The 23,348-nt window shown below is 37.3% G+C and overlaps 1 protein-coding gene across 1 annotated transcript in view; it reads left to right on the top strand.

Annotated features, from left to right (window-relative positions):
- DTHD1 (death domain containing 1) overlaps positions 1–23,348 on the top strand; it is a 93,634-nt gene that overhangs the window by 14,913 nt on the left and 55,373 nt on the right. The window contains exons 6-7 of the mRNA XM_052642264.1: positions 16,206–16,370; positions 17,767–18,056. Of these exons, the coding sequence (XP_052498224.1) occupies positions 16,206–16,370; positions 17,767–18,056 (455 nt within the window). The remainder of the gene's footprint in view (positions 1–16,205; positions 16,371–17,766; positions 18,057–23,348) is intronic.

Here is a 23,348-nt window from a genome sequence, read left to right on the forward strand (position 1 = left end):
GGAGTTTCAGCTCTAGCATCATTCCTTCCAAAGAAATCCCAGGGCTGATCTCCTTTAGAATGGACTGGTTGGATCTCCTTGCAGTTCAAGGGACTCTCAAGAGTCTTCTCCAACACCACGGTTCAAAAGCATCAATTCTTCGGCACTCAGCCTTCTTCACAGTCCAACTCTCACATCCATACATGACCACTGGAAAAACCATAGCCTTGACTAGATGGACCTTAGTCAGCAAAGTAATGTCTCTGCTTTTCAATATACTATCTAGGTTGATCATAACTTTTCTTCCAAGGAGTAAGCGTCTTTTAATTTCATGGCTGCAGTCACCATCTGCAGTGATTTGGGAGCCCAAAAAAATAAGTCTGACACTGTTTCCACTGTTTCCCCATCTATTTCCCATGAAGTGACGGGACTAAATGCCATGATGTTCGTTTTCTGAATGTTGAGCTTTAAGCCAACTTTTTCACTCTCCACTTTCACTTTCATCAAGAGGCTTTTTAGTTCCTCTTCACTTTCTGCCATAAGGGTGGTGTCATTTGCATATCTGAGGTTACTGATATTTCTCCCGGTAATCTTGATTCCAGCTTGTGCTTCTTCTAGCCCAGAGTTTCTCATGATGTACTCTGCATATACGCTAAATAAGCAGGGTTGCAATATGCAGCCTTGACATACTCCTTTTCCTATTGGGAACCAGTCTGTTGTTCCATGTCTAGTTCTAACTGTTGCTTCGTGACTTGCATACAGATTTAAATCATTTTATATAGATTTTCTTCCTTTCTATCTTCCTTTCTGCCTTTTCCCCTCTCCTTCTCTCTCACTCTTTCATTAAGTAGTTTTAAATCTAATTTTTTTTCTTTATTTTACTTTACAATACTGTATTAGTTTTCCATACATCAAAGCCTCTTGATGAAAGTGCAAGAGGAGAGTGAAAAAGTTGGCCTAAAGCTGTTGAGAAACATTCAGAAAACGAAGATCATGGTATCTGGTCCCATCACTTCATGGAAAATAGATGGGGAAACAGTGGAAACAGTGTCAGACTTTATTTGGGGGGGCTCCAAAATCACTGCAGATGGTGATTGCAGTCATGAAATTAAAAGACGCTTACTCCTCGGAAGGAAAGTTATGACCAACCTAGATAGTATATTCAAAAGCAGAGACATGACTTTTCCAACAAATGTCCGTCTAGTCAAGGCTATGGTTTTTCCAGTAGTCATGTATGGATATGAGAGTTGGACTGTAAAGAAAGCTGAGCACCGAAGAATTGATGCTTTTGAACTGTTGTGTTGGAGAAGACTCTTGAGAGTCCCTTGGACTGCAAGGAGATTCAACCAGACTGTTCAAAGATCAGTCCTGGGTATTATTTCAAAGGAATGATGTTAAAGCTGAAACTTCAATACTTTGGCCACCTCACGCGAAGAGTTGACTCATTGGAAAAGACTCTGATGCTGGGAGGGACTGGGGGCAGGAGGAGAAGAGGGCGACAGAGGAAGAGATGGCTGGATGGCATCACTGACTCAATGGACATGAGTTTGAGTGAACTCTGGGAGTTGGTGATGGACAGCGAGTCCTGGTGTGCTGCAATTCATGGGGTCGCAAAGTGTCAGGCACGACTGAGTGACTGAACTGAACTGGGGGTCCTGGAATCAGTCTCTTGCACCCAGATACTGAGGGAGGACTGTGGCTAAGAAGTGTGTGAGCTTGGTTTGGACTCACATATTTTATCTCTAATCATGACTCTATATAGCACATGGATCTGCCATGTATTTATTTTGAGGCTTTAAGATTAGAAATTGAGAGGTAGATTATTTGCTCTTTACCACTGTGTTTCTAATTAAGGAAGCTGACAATAGTAGAACATTGGCCAGGAGACCAAGTTAAACTTTTGTATTAGGTATGTGAGAGCGAATATAGAAATATAGACACGATTCAATTGTATGTGCTTTTGCTGTACAAAATTATATGCATTATATCCTAACTGCCATTGAGTTAATCCATGTTCTTGTATATCAAGGAAATGTAAGATTTAAAACCAGAAATATCCTGGAGCTTGCTATTTAAACATATTAGTCTTAACAGATTAAGACATTCTCTTTCAAATATCCTCACATTTTATATACATATATTTTAAATGTCTGTATATATATATATATATATATATATATATATATATATATATTTAAAGATGAGAGCTTAACTCTAAAATTTGATTCTAACTAATAACCTATTGCTAAAATCTAGTAAATGTTTCTGGGAAAGGCAATGGAAACCCATTCCAGTACTCTTGCCTGGAACATCCCGTAGATGGAGGAGCCTGGTAGGCTGCAGTCCATAGAGTCGCTAAGAGTCAGAATGACTGAGCGACCTCACTTTCACGCATTGGAGAAGGAAATGGCTACCCACTCCAGTGTTCTTGCCTGGAAAGTCCCGGGGACGGGGGAGCCTGGTGGGCTGCCATCTGTGGGGTCGCACTGGGTCGGACGTGACTGAAGCGACGCAGCAGCAGCAGCAATAAGTGTTTCAGTTGTCTTTAGGGTAGGTTGCAAAGGATTAAAAAAAATAAATTTGTGTTGACATGTACTTTATATAATAAAACAGGGTAGCTACATTTGCCAGAAAGATAATAATAAAACAATTTCCTGTTCCCAATTGTTGATCTTATTCATAGTCTATATACACCAGTGAGAATAAAAATGTATCCCTGTCATACTCAAATATCATTTGTGCAAGTAACTGGATCAATATTTCTTTTGCCTCTCCCTTGCTGTATTTCTACATCCCTCGGAAACAACAGGGCAGAATGTGGAGAGAAATTGGAGGCAGTGTATTGCACTGTCAAAAATAAAATCGCCAAAATATAGGGATAACAGTAGAGGCAATAAGATCTCTAAAAGATACACATACTGGGGATGGCACATTTTCATACACTTCATTGACTCAAAGTACTGGAAATCTAGTCAATACCGATAGGAGAAGTTACACCTTTGTCCAGAGAAATTATACTCAGCAAAAATGACTAGACACTGAAAACTGGCTTAGAAATTTTGCCCTCTAGATCTATGAAAGATTCAAATGGCAACCAAATTGAAAATGGGTGAACAGATGTTCACTCGAAGATAAGAAAATACCCAACTCCTCCATGATTTTTGTAAGGGAAAAAAATGATACCAATCAACACCAAGATTTCAAAGAAGAACAAACATAATAATGAAAAAAAAATAGAGAAATGACCATCAGGATGGAGCAGAAAAGAAAAAAGAACAACAGGATGAGATACAAAGATAAGCAACTGAGATGAAAAGTCACCAAGGCATGATAAGGACTCATCTAAAGTGATATAACTTAAGAATTTTAAGTACCATTGAGAAAAAGACCAAAACAACCACGAAAGAAGTAATAATCAAAGGCACAGAAATGTAATTTTCTGAAACCTTGAGTTATAAAGTGTTGATTTCAAAATTTATGAAAAAAAATAAACCTATACTTTAGACATAACATAGAAAATTGAAATGTATTTTAAAATAAAATGTAAGTCCATAAGCATTCATTCAGCAGAAATAGATCAAGTAAGAAAGAATAAAATCAGTCTAGCCCCAGGCTCATTCTGTGTAGCATGAAATATCAAGGATAAACCGACTAAAGCCTTCAGAGTTTTGAAGGGAAGATGTGGAATTAGGGTTTTCACCTAACAAGCAAGTTTTTTTTTTTTTTTAAATACAAGTGCTTACAAAATGTACTACTCACTTGTTTCTAGCAAAATAAATAAATAGATAAAATTAATGAGTTGAGGATAAAATAAAATTTAACAGATCAAGAACAGGACATTAACTCATTTTCAAAAATTTAGATTTGAAGATAAATAATATAAAAGCAAAAGAAAAGTAAAAATTCATATGGCAAAGTGGTAACAGAGCATGGTGAAATTAAAGAGAAAATATTATATAAATAAAATAATCATTTATATTAAGTAAATATAAATAGGTTAAACATAATATATATGAATGTCCACCTTAATCTTAAATATTTTTATTATTTTACATGCTACATTTGTGGAGATTTCCTTAGATTTATCATATATTTTACCAATTTTACTGTCAATTGTTTAACTTGTTCATTTTAATAATTATAATTCTCTTCTAAATGGCTATTGCTATATTTAAAAAATTTTTAAATATCTTTTCTGAGGTCCTCTATTGTTTCATTATGCTTACTATTTCTTCTTTTATTCCTTTAATCATTGTAAACACTTCCATTCAAAGTCTCATTCAGATTATTTTACCTATGAGCATGATATTAACTGTGATATCCATTTACACGGTGTAAACTAGTAAATTGTCTTTCATACTAATTCTACTCTATGAATTTTAACCTTAGAAATTTATTTCCAAGTATTGATACTCATTTTTGATCAGATCAACTGTTCTCCCTTCCTTTCCACTCAGAGAAGCTTTTATGTGCTTCATTGTTGCTTTCTTGAGTCAGTGTTCAAAGGGATTTTGGTTGTTTTTGTTGTTTCTCATTTCAAGGCCAGTACTGTCCTTTTGGGGATTCCAGTTTTATGACTGAGTTAGCTCTAGCGGACAGCTGGAGGCTGTATGTAATGTGCCTAAGTGCGTTTTAGACTCCAGACCACACACATCTGGTGTGTGTGCGTGACTGGTGGGATTGGGGCAGGCTGATTCATGGAATCAATCCCTTGTGTTCCCTAGGGAGGAAAAAGAATTCTAGCTTTTTGAGATTTTTTTTCCCCCCAGATCTAGGGGATTTTCTTTCCAGCTTCAGAGTTTGTCTAACTTGTGTATTTGTGTGTGTGTCATTTTGTCTGGTGTTCGAAGACTGCCATTTGTCATCAATTCAACTAGCCAAATTTCTTTTTTCTTCTCCATTTCTTTGCCTTAGTACACGATCTCTCTGCTTTTTCTACCATGATTAGCTGAAGAACTCTCATTTGTTCTGTAAGTTGAAGCTCAGCTCTCTCCTTATGTCAAGATAGTCTATGATCTCCAGAAGGGATTGACTGCTCCTCTTGTAGTGCCAGCCCTGTTCTGTTGTATATCTTAACTCACACCATAGTGTTATTAAATTCTCTTTTCCATTTATAATCACTCAGCATCATTACGACATAGTTGGTGCCATGTTGAATTAGGTGAATTAAATAAATAAATGAGTAAATTTGTGGAAAAATAAATCATGCCATTAATTTTCTGTACTTCCTGACAATACTAAATTGATAAATTATGATATGCCCTGCTGCTATTAGTGCTAGACATGGGAGATGCATTTTCTCTATCTAGAGGAGCATTAAACAATTAAGTAAAAACCTATATTAACTATTTATTTAATGTCCTTATATCAAAGAGTAAAAGCTAGCTGAACATTTTCTGTGGAAATAGAAACACAATGAAGCAATCCATGCCTCAGAATATAAAAAAGATAAAATGATTTAATGTCAAAATATAGTTTGAAAATAAAGAATAAAAGGTTTTTGTTGTAGTACATTCCTTCATGTGTGAATGATTTCTGGGCAAAACAAGACAGTTATTTAATTATCAGCCAGAAAAGGTTTCTAAAAGCCTCTTGAAAGTAAAAGAGGAGAGTGAAAAAGTTGGCTTAAAGCTCAACATTCAGAAAACGAAGATCATGGCATCCGGTCCCAACACTCCATGGGAAATAGATGGAGAAACAGTGGAAACAGTGTCAGACTTTATTTTTTGGGGCTCCAAAATCACTGCAGATGGTGACTGCAGCCATGAAATAAAAAGACGCTTACTCCTTGGAAGAAAAGTTATGACCAACCTAGATAGCATATTCAAAAGCAGAGACATTACTTTGCCGACTAAGCTCCATCTAGTCAAGGCTATGGTTTTTCCTGTGGTCATGTATGGATCTGAGAGTTGGACTGTGAAGAAGGCTGAGCGCCGAAGAATTGATGCTTTTGAACTCTGGTGTTGGAGAAGACTCTTGAGAGTCCCTTGGACTGCAAGGAGATCCAACCAATCCATTCTGAAGGAGATCAACCCTGGGATTTCTTTGGAAGGAATGATGCTAAAGCTGAAACTCCAGTACTTTGGCCACCTCATGCGAAGAGTTGACTCATTGGAAAAGACTTTGATGCTGGGAGGGATTGCAGGCAGGAGGAGAAGGGGACAACCCAGGATGAGATGGCTGGATGGCATCACTGACTCGATGGATGTGAGTCTGAGTGAACTCCGGGAGTTGGTGATGGACAGGGAGGCCTGGTTTGCTGCGATTCACGGGGTCGCAAAGAGTCGGACATGACTGAGCGACTGAACTGAACTGAACTGAATGAAAGGAGAAATTAATTTATTAAATAGAAGCTTATTCCATATTATGCAAGAAATATTTTAGAGAATTAGATGGGAAACTGTTTTTTTTTTTTTGCATGAAAAATGCCATTTCTACAAAATGCTATTGGTTTTAAGATCACCTTATCAAAATATGTGAGTCATATACAAGAATATCTGTACAATATGCATGTCATATAAAACATAATAAAATGGAGAAACTGGTAAAACTATCTCATAACTTAAGAAATTATATATTATCAACAAAGTTACAACTCCTTACTTGTCTCTTCTTATCCTATCCCTTACCTCCCTACCCTAATTACTCTTCATTTTCACCAAAGTTAACCACTATTAGAAAATTTTGACTCATTCCTTTGCTTTTAATTTTTTTAACTTTCATCAATATATTTTTATTCATCCATATATAATGTCTTGTTTGGCTTTGTCTGTGCTTGCCATTTGTAAAAATGCTACCCTTCTGCATATAGTTTTATGGTCTTGCTATTCCATTTATAATTGTATAACATTTGTTCTCATTTCTGTATAATATTCTATTGAATAGCTTTGTATTTCAATTATCACTGTTTTTATTGGGGGTTATTAGCATAGTTTCAATTTTTGCTAACATGGATATTACTATTTTGGTTATTCTTCACTCAAAGGATATTTGTGTAAGCACTTCTTCAGAGTATCTACCAGTCTTACTGCTAGGCATAGTGTATGCACATGTACAGTTCTACAGGTTTTATGAACTGGTAGAACTAAATTTCATCCTTCTCATACTTTTTATATTTTTTAGCCTTGCATATTGCCAGATTTTGTAATCTGAAAATCTAATAGTTGTAAAATGGAGTTTTGTGGCTTTAATCTGCAGTTCTCTGATTAAAGTAAAGGTGACATCTTTCATAATGGCTTTTATTAGGTATTTGTGTTTTCTTATATGTCAGATAACTGTTAATTTCTTGCTCATTTTTGAACTTTTTACATTGATTTATAGGGTTTTTTTTAATGGTCTCAGTGCTAAACCTTTGTCAATTTGTGGCCTGTATTTTTATATTTATGTGACTAATTTATCGTATATTTCTTTTATTATCAGTGTTTTTTTGTCCCAGTCCTAAAATACTTCTATCTCCTAAATTATAAAAATGTTCTTCTTTATTATCTTATAATTTTAAAAGTTTGGATTTCATGTGAGTCTTCAATCCATCTGAAATTGACTTTTACATACAATGTGAGGCAGGAATTCATATATTGTTTTTATGTGGATAGACAGTGTGATTTATTGAGTGGTTTCCCTAACAATCTGTGAAACCTCCTCTGTCGTATAACGGATTTTCTTCTGAACTGTTCCACTGGTCAGTCTTGTTATATAGTTTTGAGCTAATCTAACACTGTCATAACTTTTAAGGCTTTATGATAAGTTGATCCCTGATAGGTAAAGCCATATCATATTATTCTTATCCAGATACATTTTTTTTGTTTGTTTTCCTTGAAACTTTCGCATTCATATAAAATTGAATCAGTTTGTTAAGGTCCACAAAAACAAACTGTTGGGGTTTTGTTGGTAATTGCCTCTGACATATGGGTCAGTTTGGAGAAAGATGACATCTTTAGTATATTGTGTCTTTAAATCTATTACCTGTAATATATGCTTCAATTTGTGTTGTTTTCCAATGTCTTTCAATGAAGCATTGCCAAAGGCTCCACACATGTACTATATACATTTTATTAGGCTTATTCCTAAATACTATATAGCTTTGGTATGTGGATTAGGAAGTCAAGTAAGAATTTAATTTTCCAAATCAAAAGGAAAATATCACTCAGACTGGCCAACAGAATACAGTAAGTCTCCTACATACAAACATGCAAGTTGTGAATTTTCAAAGATGTGAACATGTGTCTGTATGTCCAATCATGTAAGTTAGTTCACATGTCTGGCATACATCATCGTGTGTATGCGTTCTCTACAAGTGGCTGTGATTTTGTGTACTTTATTGTTCTATGGAGTATTCAGTAGAACAGTATCTTTATTTCAAGTCCAGGGTATATGGAAAAAAGAGTAAAAGCAGCGGTGATACAGTTGGTACTGCTAAGAAGTGCCAAGAGATAATGATGGAAACAAAAGTGAAAATAATTGAGAGAGCGGAGCGAGGCGAAAAGACGATAGACATCTCTTGTTCTTATAACATGAATTGTTCTGGTATGATTCTAAAGAAAAAAGACTTGTGAAGATTATAGAACGTGTGAAGTCTGCTGTGCTGATGATGTCGATGATGTTGGCAATAATATTTGAGAAGCATGGAAAAGTGATAGAAGAAATGGAGAAGCTTCTAAGTGTGTGAATGCACACATGCTAAGTTGCTTCAGTCATGTCTGACTCTTTGTGACCCTACAGACTGTAGCCTGCCAGGCTCCTCTGTCCTTGGAATTCTCCAAGCAAGAATACTGGAGTGGGTTGTCATGCCCTAACCCAGGGAATCTTCCTGACCCAGGAATCAAACCAGAGTTTCTCATGTCTCCTGCATCAGCAGGTGAGTTCTTTACCACTAGTACCACCTGGATCAGCATCAAGTCCCACTTAGCTTAATGCTGCCTGGCAGTTGGTAAAGCGTCTGTCTACAATGTGGGAGACCCAGGTTCGATCCCTGGGTTGGGAAGATCCCCTGGAGAAGGAAATGGCAATCCACTCCAGGACTATTGCCTGGAAAATCCCATGGACAGAGGAGCCTGGTAGTCTATAGTCCACGGGGTCACAAAGAGTCGAACATGACTGAGCAACTTCACTATATTCACTATATTGATGAAAGCAAGTATTTACTTAGTCTTCCCTGGTGGCTCAGATGTTAAAGAATCTGCCTGCAATTCAGGAGACCTGGGTTCAATCCCTGAGTTAGGAAGATCCCTTGGAGAAGGAAATGGCAACCCAATCCAATATTTTTGCCTAGACAATCCCATGAACAGAGGAGCCTGGTAGGCTACAGTCCAAGAAGCCGCAAAGAGTCAGACACAACTGAGCAGCTAATGCTTTCATTTACCTAAGCAGGTTTTTAATGTGGATGAGAGAGCGAATGCGCAACAGAGAAAGAACAAAGAGAAACCAAAGGAAAAAGGAGTAACTGAAACACCAAAGAGATTCATGACAGAAGAAATGGCAAGGAGATTTTCTTTATTTGAGGAGGTACTGTTTGTTCTTGAGGGACAGGACCCAGATGTAGAATGGTACATGAAGGTTGCAGCAGCTATTGCAGAATGCAATCCAAAGCTACCTTGTCGTCTATGACAAGAAAAAAAGAGCTACTACCAGACATCACTGGATTTTTTTTTCAAGAGGGTAGACAGAATTTAATCCAGCAAGAAACCAGAACCTGTGCCATCAACGTCAGGCATGAGTGAAATTGCAGCTTGCCCTCCAACTCCTATTGCTGATGATCCATCAGCTCTACCATCTCCCACTTCTCATTCCTCTAGTCAGTAACTCTTTTTGCTTCTTTACTAGATGGCAGCCCCTGTATGCAAGCTATTGTAATCTACTATAGTACTTTTCAAGGTACTTCATGATTAAAAATGATTCCTTTATTTTTTGTGTTTGTTTTTTATGTATTATTTGCATGAAAAATATATTAACCCTATTACAGCATAGTACTATATAGCTAATCACGTTAGTTGGGTACCTAGGCTAACTTTGTTGGACTCATGAACAAAGCGGACTTATACACTCTCTCTCAGAACAGAACTCATTCATATATAAGGGACTTACTCTATTAAGGAAGATCAACATTGGAAGACTGACCCTGCCTGACTTCAAGGTGAACTATAAAGCTACGGTGATCAAGACAGTGTGGTAGTGACCACTTAAGAATTGACACATAGACCAATAGAACAGAATAGAGAACCCGGGAAATACAACCAACTTGCATACATCGTTGATGAGGGGAAAAAGGCAATACAATGGAGCCAAGTCAGTCTCTTCAACAAATGGAGTTGGAACAAGTGAACATTCACACACAAAAAGAATGAATCTAGACACAAATATTATACCCTTTACAAAAGTTAATCCAAAATAGTAGCATGTAAACATAATTATGAAACACAACAACATACAAAACTCCTACAATTAACATAGGTGAACATCTAAATGATCTTGTGTAAGGCAATGACTTTTTAGATAAAACATCAAAGGTATAGTCTGTGAAAGAAATAATTGACATTGTTGGACCTCATAAAATTAGAAACTTCTACACTGGGCAAAAAATGCCAAGTGAGTAAGAAGATGAGCCACAAACTGGGAGTAAATATTTGCAAAATGTACATCTGATAAAGGACTGTTATCCAAAATTTATAAATAAGTCCTAAAACTCAACAATAAGAAAACAAAGACCTGATTCAAAAATAGGCCAAAAACTTTAATAGATACCTCACCAAAGACAACATACAGTTGCCAAATCAGAATTTGAAAAGATGATCCATATCATATGTTATAAGTGAGACTCAAAGATATCACTACATACCTATTGGAATGACCAAAATCCAGGACATTGACAACTTCAAATGCTGGTGAAGATGGGGCAAAACAGGAATTCTCATTCATTGCTGGTGGAAATACAAAATGGTACACTTCAGAAGATTGTTGATTTCTTACAAAACTAAATATAATCCCACCATATGATCCAGCAATAGCACTCCTTGGTATTTCCCCCAAAGGAGTTAAAAATGTATACACACAGATGTTATAGCAGCTTTATTCTTATCTGTCAAAACTTGGTAGCAAGCAAGATGTTCTTCAGCAGGTGAATGAATAAATAACACCCACACAATAGAATATTATTCAGCACCAAAAATAAATGAGCTAACAAGCCATAGAAAGACATGGAGGCACCTTCAATGCATACTGCCAAGTGAAAGAAACCAATCTGGAAAGGCTACCTGCCTACTGTCTGATACACACTGTATGGCATTTTGGAAATGGCAAAACCATGAAGATAGTAAAATATCATAGTTATAGGAGTTTGGCATTGGAGACAGATGAACAGGCACAGTACAGAGAATTTTTAGGTTGGTAAAAATACTCTGTACAATACTATAATGATGGACATGTGTCCATATGTATTTGTCCAAATCCGCTGAAGTGTTAGTCACTCAGTCATGTCCTATTCTTTCGATCTCATGGACTGTAGCCCACCAGGCTCCTCTGTCCATGAAATTCTCCAGGCAAAAATAATGGAGTGGGTTGCCATTTCCATTTCTAGGGTTCCTGTAGGGGAAATTAGAATTGGATGCCTCGTCTAAGGAAGATTCCTGGGCATGTTCATTGTCAGAACATTCCTCTCCTTTGAAGCACTTAGGGCTTCCCTGATAGCTTACCTGGTTAAGAATCCGCCTGCAATTCAGGAGACCCTGGTTCAATTTATCAGTTGGGAAGGTCTGCTGGAGAAGGGATAGGCTATCCACTCCAGTATTTTGGGTCTTCCTTGGTGGCTCAGCTGGTAAAGAACCTGCCTGTGATTTGGAAGACCTGGATTCGATCCCTGGGTTGGGGAGATCTGCTGGAGAAGGGAAAGGCTACTCACTCCAGTATTCTGACCTGGAGATTTCCATGGACTGTATAGTCCATAGGGTCACAAAGAGTTGGACAGACTGAACAACTTTCACTTTTTAACTGCCAGATTATTTAATTGTGAGCCGTTCAGTGCAACACAAAGAGTGAACGCTAATGAGATTATGGACTTTGGGTGGCTATGCTATGCCAATGCAAGTTCATTAATTATAGTAAACATACCACTCTGGTGGGGAATGGGGAATGGGGATAAATGGAGGAAGTTATGCATTTGCGGGAGTAGGTGATATATGGGAAATCTCTGTACCTTCCTCTCCTTTTTACTATGAATCTAAAACTTCACTAAAAATATAGTCTAATAAACAAAAAGAGAAAGTATCCTTGAAAAATCCCCTGTATTGTCTATTTGCAGAGACAAAATATTGAGGTACTTTGGAACAGATATTTTTATCTTGGAGAAAAATCTTTAATTGTGTGGCACTAAGGCATGTGTCTGGAAATTATGTTATCAATACACTGTAAGACTTGAAAAAGGCAGCCTAGGGCGGATATGTACTGGTTTGTGTATCCTTCTACTTTTTTTTTAGGTGATTATACCAGATATTCTAGAAATTGTCTTTTCCATCCATGTGGAGCTCATAGAAGTTTTCATGTTCTTCAGTGTTCAGTGTAATTGAATATTTGACCCCAAATGGGCCAAACATAATTCCCTCAATGCCTGGAATTTTGGACATGGAAAGAGTCTTGTACCCAAGAAATAGCAAAGTCAGCTGTTCTTGAATAAACAAGTTAATTTAATAAAGGTTGATTATGTTTTATGGAACTATTTGTATATCAAAATCTCATCTTTTGTGGAATCTGATCAAGGGCTACTCACTGCCAGGTAATACTACTTGTCAAAGTTTGCTAATGGTATGTGTAAAACAAAGAGTTTAATTGCAGAGTTGTTAAGAACATCTGGGATAAATAAGGATGTCATCAAATTATTTAATTTCAATACAAGTTGTGTCTATTATCATATTAAAGACTAAATTTTAAATGATAAATGTACGAAGTAACCTAATTATGGCAATACTTGTCAATATATACAAGTATCAAATCATCATATTGTACATGTCAAACTCACATAAAGTTATATGTATATTGTATCTCAATGGAAAAAAATAGTCTAAATTTTATCTTCATATCATTAAGGACTTTTTTGATTTTAAGTGACAGAAAAACAAACTCAAAGTGCTTAAGAAACGGAATCCTTTGCTAAGTCACTTCAGTCGTGTCTGACTCTGTGTGACCCCATAGACGGCAGCCCACCAGGCTCCCCTGTCCCTGGGATTCTCCAAGCAAGAACACTGGAGTGAGCTGCCATTTCCTTCTCCAATGTATGAAAGTGAAAAGTTAAAGTGAAGTCGCTCAGTCGTGTCCAACTCTTGGCGACCCCATGGACTGCAGCCTACCAGGCTCCTCCGTCCATGGGATTTTCCAGGAAAGAGTACTGGAGTGGGGTGCCATTGCCTTCTCCAATGTAAATTACAAATCTAGGAATACTTTTATTTTAATATTTCACTTGAGCCATAAAGAATAATATTAAAATATTATTTTTAAGTATTTCTTCTCTTTCTGCCTTTTTCTGTGCTGGTTTCATTCTTTGACATACATATTCCTCATGCTGGCAATATTTCTACATCTTCAAAACTCCAAGTTCAGTAGAAAAGGAGAATCATCCTTTCCCCAAGACTATACATAAAAGCCCTGGGTCTTATTCTTACTCCAAATCTGTCACAAACCCATCACTAAACAGATCACTGAAACCAAAAGGAAGATGTGCTATACAAGGCAGACTCGCCTAGTTTATCACATGATAACAAAAACCTGATTCATCAAAGACAGGCTGCCTCTTGGTCATCTCTCTCCCAGACTTAATTTGAAGGGCAGTCATCATTTTGTTGCTGTCATGGTAGCAGAAAAAAGAGCTTTAGATACACTTAAACTAGCAGTTACATACTTAGCCTGAAAATGACAAAGTGACATTTCTCAATATTCATTAACCAGAACTGGTCACATAGCCCCACTCAACCATAGGGAACAAGGAAGTACAATTCTATCATGTGCTCAGAATGTGCAGAAATCGGGTATTTTGGCAAATAGCACTGACAAATGCCAAATGTACTATGTGGCTCAAATCAAACGCCCACCTAGACCTGGGAGTAGGGTCAATCCCACCACAGTTGATAACATGTAGATTTTCACAGAAAACTTAGGCTATTAGCAGGGAAAAAGTAGTCTTTCATCAGAAAAAATTAATATTACACATAATTAAGTCAGTGTGTAGTAAATGACTAAAACTCTGGATTCAGTATATCTTCCTGTGTTAATAGATCATTAACTTCCAAGTGTTAAAAATTTACCAGATTTGTGGTTATAAGCCAAAAGCTAAAAACTTACATTTTCCCCTATCCTCTTGATTTTAATCTGGGTTGATCAACATAGTCTAAATTTTTAAGGGTAGACATTTTAAACATAGTTCAGTTCCTCATTCCAGTTCATAAGATAGCTCAACCTGTGAAACTAAAGTGGTTTTAAACACATACCTAATTCTATTCACAAATGAAGATGTGAGATTCATTCTTTTTTTTTTTTGTTTTCTTTTCTTCTTCTTCTTCTTTTTTTTTTTTTTTTTCTGTTTTAACTTTTTTGGCCCCATAGTATGGCATGTGGGATCTTAATTCTCTGAGCAGGGATCAAATCCACATCCCTTGTCATGAAAGCAAGGAGTCTTAACCACTAGACCTACAGGGAAGTCCTTGTCTTAATTCTTTTAATTTTTTAAAATGTAGTTTCACTTATTTATTTTTGGCTGTGTGGGGTCTTTGTTGCTGGGTAGGTTATTTATCTAGTTGTGGTTAGCTGGAGCTACTCTCTAGTTGGGGTATGCAGGCGTCTCTTGTTGCGGAGCACAGGCTCTAGGGCATATGGGCTTCAACAGTTGCCGCAGGTAGGTTCAGTAGTTGCGGCTCCTGGGCTCTAGAGTACAGGCTCAATAATTGCGGCGCTTGGACTTAGTTGCTCCACTGTATGTAGTATCTTCCCAGATCAGGGGAATGAGCCCGTATCCTCTGCACTGGCAGGGCGTTTCTTCACCACTGGCCCACCAGGTATGCCCCCTGTCTTCATTCTTACGGGATGTAGAGCTAGAGTTGTTCTATCCTCTTATGGGATGTAGCATCATTAGACCAGGTTTCGTTTTTCTTTTTACAGCAAGATATTCAGTATCAAGGAATTGTCTTTCTTTAATTATGAGGAACGGGTATCTATTTCAGTGAATTTAAGAAAAGAAGAATTAATTGTAAGGCTTCAATACTTAATCTCTGCTTTCTCCATCTCCTAGCCTACACTTCTTGATTAAGTTTTTTTGTTTATTGTTTTTCCTTTTCTCTCTTCACATCTGCTCTGGCATTTCTTTCTTAATAATCTCTCTGCTTACTCATTTTCATAGCCCAGGGCACTACAACCAAAGGGCAACAAGTTATAATACAATCTCTGGGTCTCTTTATTAGTTAAATTTCAAAGACAGGAATCAAATTGTCTAGGTGTTGGAAATTGATCCACTGTTAGCAAAATCAGCTCTGGTTAGGGGAAAGTATCACATAATGCGTATAACTGCCTCTTTTAAGGCTTTAAGGTGGGGCAGGTTAGCAAGGAGAATTGTACAAGAAAGCTAATTGACCAAGCCTGCTGTAGGAATTAGGATGAGAATATCAACACCATTTACGCTTATGCAATTTTATGTGCTTTACAAACTGTAACTCATTTAATCCTATAAGATTGATAGTATCATTACACTCATATTACAGATGAGAAGACTGAGATATAGGGAGGTCAATGCAGAGCCATCCAGAATTTGGAAGTAGGTGGCATTGCTCCAGAATTTATGGTTGCTATATCATGAGTCTTGGCTATCCTAAAGTATTGGTTTACATCAGTGAGTTTACTGTCTTGGGATATTCCTTTAACTTTTTTGCTAGGAGCAAAATGCTTCTCATTCTCCAAAGCTCATCTTGAATATTAGCATTGCCACTTTGCAAGCTCTCCTTCTGTTGTTAAACTGTCTCATACATTCCCTTCATTCCTACACAGATCACCTTGTCCTGTGATTAATACTGTGAGCTTCTGTTGAGCAAGGGCAAAATATTTCTTATCTTTGTGTTCTTGGTGCATGGTATAATGACTGGCACACAACATATACTTAAAGAACTGTTATTGGATCGTTCACTTAATGAAAGAATGAATTAATTAAATATGATTTATGCTACACAAATCTTACAAATTTCTCTCCTGCTACTGTTATATAGGACAAAAAGCACTTCCATAAGAAGACCCAGGAACAATGCTTGTGAATCTTTTAAATTATTGGGATTCAGAAGCCGGGAGAGTGGTTGGTTTGTGCTTGATGATGTCGTGGTGAGATCCGTGCAGAGTGGCTTGATATCATTTGAATTGTGTGAACATCTAGAGAGGTAATACAATAGTAAACAATAAATGTTGATGATATTATATTCTGATGGCTTGTAATTGATGTTTATAGAAGTAGAATCATAGGATTAGATTTTTTTTATTTCTCAGCTAGAGATATGAATAGTCCTTTAGGGTGTGTTTAAAATGCAAACTAGATCTGACATGAATACACTATCTGTAATTTCATTCATGATAGTTTAATAAGTGCTGTTGGAAACCATTCTTAACTTAGACTTATTTTTACAGCTTTCTTCTAACTCCAAAATAGTTCTAAAATAGTGTCTTCATTTCTGAAATTCCATGGAGATAGTAATTAACTGTTCTTATTATGCTCATCTCCTACGTATGTATTAACTGAATTTGTTATTTCTGTGTCCTCATTTTGCTCTCTCATTTCCATGTTTTCTAGACAGCTCATTACAAGAAGAGTTTTAGACATTTTAAAGTTCATGAGAAGTAGACACTCATAAAGAGAGGGCCATCACATGTCCAAAGACAGCGTTTATCTTACAAAGGAAGAGCTTACATCTACAATTGTTGCGGGTCAGTTTCCCTAGAAAGGGTCTAAAATGAGAATGCAGGTGACAGACTGAGAGAAGGCTCCCAGGGGACTCCTGTTGAGGAGAAAAGCAGATAGAGGCAAGGGAAGAAATGCGAGAAACTGTGGCTTAAGTTGAGGTTTTACCTCAGCCTGACACCTCAGGAGAGCCCTGATGTGAGTACCGAGGAGACTGGCTTTATACCCTTTCATCAGTTAGTCTTCATCTGTGGATGTGGGGCTGTGCTGGGGAGGGGCCTCTTTAATGACCTCACACTGATTTGATTACCTCTGTTAAGAACATACCTCCAAATAAGGTCACATTCTGAGGTACTGGGGATCTGCCCTCCAATACAGAAGTTGGGTGGAAATGACACAATTCAAACCATTTTGGGGTACACCATAACAACCCTTATCACACAGTGATGAGATGAATATTTCAATCCCCACTGAATATGATGTATATTTTTATCCTATTAATATTAAGATATTATTGATAATAAATGGATTATCTTGATTATCTTTCTCTTTTTGAAGGGGTACTCTTTGGTAATGCTAGGTAAAATGTAACTTAAAATATGCTGCCATAGGTAGAGCTAAGCTGAAACTGGATGATTTCTTTGTTTATGGGCATCTGTTTTAGATTTAGCTTGATTTAAGCTGGTTTCCTGACTGCCAAGAGTTTCATTCAAGTCATTCATTCAAATTCATTCCATTAATGAATTTAATCAGTCTTTAGAATGCTTGATTTTTAAAGGAGGCTTGGTTTTTAATGGCTTTTTGGAGGTGTTATTAGTTATTTGTGATATTTTTGAGACTGGTTGTTTTCCCTCAGGTCACTCCTTTTTACTTCCATGCAGGTTTATCGTGCTTCACTCTTCTTCCAATGTGGACAACAGCCATTTGGTTTCCTTTGTGAAGTCTTTGGAGGAAGCCATGTTCAGCACCACTGCCTGCGCTATACTTTATTACCGGAAAGACAACCCACATAGAATTGTTATTTTAGTGGTGCCTTCTAAAGATTTATACCAGGTGCTTGGGAACTTGCGCTCAGAAGCTTCTAGTGGTCCTCCAGAACCATCTCGCCATTTCCAAGTGAAAGAAGGAGAATTGCTTCTTTTACGATTTACTGGAAATATATTTGCTTCAAGTAAGTATCATGAAATTGTTTTGTATATGCTGTGGGCTATCAGCCACGTGCTTCAGATGGAGTTCACTAAATGTGCTTCAAAAGAGTCTTCAAAGGACTGAGGGAAGGCTTTGGAAAAGTAGGAAAAGGAAAAGGACTTATTTACATCTTTCTTTCCAGTCTATTTCTTCTCTTCTTAGGGCATGCATGTTCCCTTATGGGCCTACTCTAAGTGACACTCGTTTGGAAATAGTCTCTCCATAACTGCTCTAGCTGAGACTATGTTAGGATCATCTTTCCAACACCAATGTAGTTGCTTTCTAAATATTCCTTTGCTTCTACTATTAGCCATGTGAAACAAAATGTATTTCCAAACAGTAACAACAGTGATCCTTTAAAAATATAAATCATACTTTATTACTCCCCCCAGTTAAAACTTTATAATTACCTCCTATTCTACTTCAAACAATATCAAAACTCTTTATGTTGTCCTGCAAAGAATCTGATCTGGGGTCAGTGTACTCCCAAGAGATGAATGGAGAGAAATATGTTTCAGTATAATTGCCTTATTTATAATTCCATTTCTTTTATTTTATATGCCTAGAAGACTACACTGAGAAGGAGTCAGTAAGTTTCACCACACTCAGAAAGGTTTCGAAAGTTGCTATGAAGCTCAAATTCAGATGACATACCCCTGCTTACCTCTTATCTTTACATTTATCTAGTGATCTTTTATTTCTATTACAAATCTTACCACAACTTGAAATTATTTATTTGTTCTTATACTTTTCATTCCTATATTTGTGTTCTTGACTATAATGTAGATTCCACAAGGGCAATGACTGTGTCTTTCTTGCTATGCATCCCTGAGACCAGAATAGTGCCTGGCACTTCAAGGGCTTTCAGTAAATACATAGTGAATGAATGAATATATGATGCCAAGGAAAACAAGGTAAATGACTATGAGAGGTGACAGGAGAGGTAGGAGAAGTAAGGAAATGACTGAGGTAGAAAAGCTAAAAAGAGAAGAAAAGGAAGCAAAAAGAACACAGAGAGAAAACAGCTGTGTGAGAGAAGAGAAGATCTTTGGGGGTGCTGCCATCATAGGCATTTATTTTTATGAAAAAGACTCCTTTCCCTTTCTAACTCCCTTCTTTGAGGTAGAATAAGATCTAACAGTGTGCATGTAAAGGAGGAGGTGTGGCGGGAAATTCAGGAATGGGTTTTGTGGGAATTTCTGGCCCAGGAGTCCCATCATGGACTTGACTTAAAGTAATATTCTGTTTATTTATAAATTAATATAGATCCCATTGATTTTTTAATGGTTTCTGTTTTCTAATTTTGAAAATTACTCCACTGTTCTTTTGCTCTTTGTTGTTTCCAAAATAATGTGGCTTAAAGTTTCAGCTGACCTTTTTTGGTTTTTCAGAAATAAGTGAGATTCAAAGTGTCCCAATTTGAAGTATCTCTTCCACTGTTACAGACATTGTCTCAGCCATCTGAGCCAGCTGTCAGGACCTAGGGAGTAAGTGACACAACATCAGAAAAAGGGGAAGGAAAGGAGAGGAGGAGAGGAAGGAAGGGTATAAGACATCCCTCCCACTTGGCTTCCAGAGAAGAAACCACCCTGGGACAATCTCTCTAAGATATAGTCAAAACCTGGAAGTGTCTCACCCAAACTAATGATGCAAAAGACTTCCTGTAATACTTGGGCCAGCAGCTGTGTTTACTTCCTGCCCTAAACAGGAGAGAGTTACTGTGATTCTCATAGGCAGTGGTGAAATGTACTGTCATCTATAAGGGGGAAGTGAGGAGCATATGCTAAAATAAAAGTGCCTGGAGACAGCCAGTGTGTTCACAGTTCCTCAATATAGGAATGGAATACTCCTCTTCAGTCAGGGAAAATTCATCAGAGTGCCAGGATCCTTCCTGCTTTGCCTTTTTTAGAGATGTATATTCAGACCTGGAGCTTCACTGGATTTTCTCCATCCATCTTTCTAGTGTATCCCATATAAGCCCCCAGTACTATCTAAGAGGAACAAGTCCCTCAGTAAAGAACTGATACCTCTGTTTGATTCCCTTTGTTGTATGGCAGAAAGTAACACGACATCTTAAACAAACTAAGCTCCAATAAAAATTAAAAAAAAAAAAAAAACCAGAATTGATACCTGGCTACCTGTGGTAGCCTCTGTGAATCTCAAATACACACAGCAAGAGGTTGTCTGCCTGCGGGTCCATCTCTCGACCTATCCCCACTGGCTTCTGCAGTTATCTCCTACTATATTTTCATCTCTCATTTATAATGATCATGTTCAGAGAAGCCTTTCCTGTCTTTCCTGATTATGTCAGTTCATATTTACTTTTTCAGATTTCTATGTAACTCATTGGAAATGGCCATAGATTTTATCTTCTATTTATTTTTTAATTGCTTGATCAACATCAGTGTCTCTGACTACAGTCCCAAGAGAGGACTATCTCTTTAATTAGTGAGAACTATTCAATTCCAAGCACCTAGGATGGTACCTAAAAGCTATAAGAAGTATTTGTTCAAAGAATGAAGAGAAAACCTTGGGGATAAACTCAACATTATAGTATTGTGTGATTAAAAGTATTTAAAACTTAAATAAATTTAGATGGCTTCTCTCTGAGAAATGTCAAAATCTGTAGATTAATTGTAGTCAGAAGCTCAGTCATGTCTAATTCCATGGACTTTGTGACCCCATGGATTATATAGTCCATGGAATTCTCCAGGCCAGAATATTAGAGTGAGTGGTCATAACCTTCTCCAGGGGATCTTCCAAACCCAGGGATCGAACCCAGGTCTCCTGCATCGCAGGTGGATTTTTACCATCTGAGCCACCAGGGAAGCCCAAGAATACTAGAGTGGGATCTTCCCAGCGGATACTTCCCAGGAATAAAACCGGGGTCTCCTGCTTTGCAAGCAGATTTTTACCAACTGAGCTATCAGCTGGAGCTATCAGGGAAGCCCGGACTACCAGGGAAGCCCTCTTAAATTCATTACATGGAATATAGATTATTCTTTTGATTGAGGATCTTGCCACATGGAGATTATTTCTACTTCTAAGAGAAAATCAGACATATAGGTGTTCCCCTTTACATTGGCCTTTGGCATTCCTCTGGACACAGCTAGAATCTGCTTTCTTTTTCTAGGTTATAGGTGTTGATATAGCACTTAAGCTTTGTAGTGTATCCCATCTAAGGCCCCAGTGCTCATAAAATTCATAAAATGCTGGGAAAGGGGCAGAGAGAATTTTACATAATGATGCCTTAGCACAACTCACTCATAACACTAAGTAACACCCTAAAGAAGTTTGTGTGTGTCCAAGTTTCTCCAAATACCCTTTGGCCTAGAGAAGTAGTTTTCCCAGACACAAGTGTTAAGAGTGTTAAAATGACCATCCTTTTATTCATTTAACAAAGATTCCTTTCCTTTATTACATTGTATTTCACTGCAGAGCGACATAGAAGAAGCAAATAAGTAAATAAAATGTACAGCTTAATGAGATGGAAGCTTCCTTAAAGAAGAATAAAGCAGGAAAGGGATATAGAAAGTCTCAGAGAGAGTGGCAGATTTGTAATTTTAAATAGACTCATCCAAGAAGATCTTTTTGAGAAAGTACCATTTCAGCAGAGGCTCAAAGATAAGAGAGCAAGCCATGGTCCTATCCCAGGAGAGTCTGTCCCAGACAGAGCAAGAAGGCTGAGATGGCTGGATGAGAGGGAAGGAGATGAGACTTGGAGGAGATGAAATGGATACTGTTCCTGCCTTAAAGGGCATTTCAAGGACTTTTCCTTTTATTCTAAGTGAAATGGAAAGCCCTGAAGGATTTTCAACAAGGTTGTCACACAATCTGGGTCAGATTATATCTGTGTTGATATTAGATGATGTAAGGCAAGTTAGCAGCAGGAAAATACATCAATAAGCCATTGCAATGAACCAAGCAAAGAATGCTGGAGGTTTAGAGGGAAAGACATTAGAAATCATGTCTGGTATTTTTGTCATAGATATCTTTGCTGTGAGCATTTTTACTGAATAATTTATTGATCATAAGGCAATTTTTCCATAAAAGCTATAGTGACAAAAAATAAAAAAGGGACATTTAAAAGCAAATTTTAAAAGCTAGTGGAGGTGATGGAATTCTAGCTGAGCTATTTCAAATCTTAAAAGACAATGCTGTTAAAGTTCTGCACGTAATATATCAGCAAATTTGGAAAACTCAGCAGTGGCCACAGGACTGGAAAAGGTCAGTTTTCATTCCAATCCCAAAGAAGGGCAATGACAAAAAATGTTCAAATGACCATACAATGATCCTCATTTCATATGCTAACAAGGTAATTCTCAAAATCTTTTAAGCTAGACTTCAGTACTACGTGAACCAAGAACTTCCAGATTAACAAACTGGAGTTAGAAAAGGCAGAAGAACCAGAGATCAATTGCCAACATGTGTTGGATCATAGAAAAAGTGAGAAATTCCAGGAAAAATATGCTTCATTGACTATGCTAAAGCCTTTGATTGTGTGGATCACAACAAATTGTGGAAGATTCTCAACCAGACCACCTTGCTTGCCTCCTGAGAAACCTGTATGCAGGTCAAGAAGCAAGTTAAAACCGGACATGGAACAATGGACTGGTTCCAAATTGGGAAAGGAGTACATCAAGGCTGTATATTGTCACCCTGCTTATTTAACTTCTATGCAGAGTACACCATGTGAAATGCTGGGCTGGATGAATCACAAGAAGGAATCCAGATTGCTGGGAGAAATATCAACAACTTTATACATGCAGATGATACCACTCTAAAGGCAGGGAAAAAAAAAAAAAAAGAGGAACTAAAGAGCTTCTTGATGAAAGTGAAAGAGAGTGAAAAAGCTGGCTTAAAATTCAACATTCAAAAAACAAAGCTCATGGAATCCAGTCCCATCACTTCATGGCAAATAGGATGAAGTGGAGACAGTGACAGACTTTATTTTCTTGGGCTCCAAAATCACTGCAGATAGTGACTGCAGTCATGAAGTTAAAAGACTCTTTCTCCTTGGAAGGAAAGCTATGAAAAACCTATTAAGCAAGTTAAAAAGCAGAGATATCAATTTGCTGACAAAAGCTATGATTTTTCCAGTACTCATGTATGGATGTGAGAATTGGATCATAAAGAAGGCTGAGTGCCAAAGAATTGATGCTTCCAATCTGTGGTGCTGGAGAAGACTCTTGAAATTCCCTTGTACAGCAAGGAGATCAAACCAGTTGATCCTAAAGGAAATCAATTCTGAATATTCATTGGAAGAACTGATGCT

This window comes from Budorcas taxicolor, chromosome 6 (genome assembly GCF_023091745.1).
Source record: "Budorcas taxicolor isolate Tak-1 chromosome 6, Takin1.1, whole genome shotgun sequence".
Lineage (NCBI taxonomy): Eukaryota > Metazoa > Chordata > Mammalia > Artiodactyla > Bovidae > Budorcas > Budorcas taxicolor.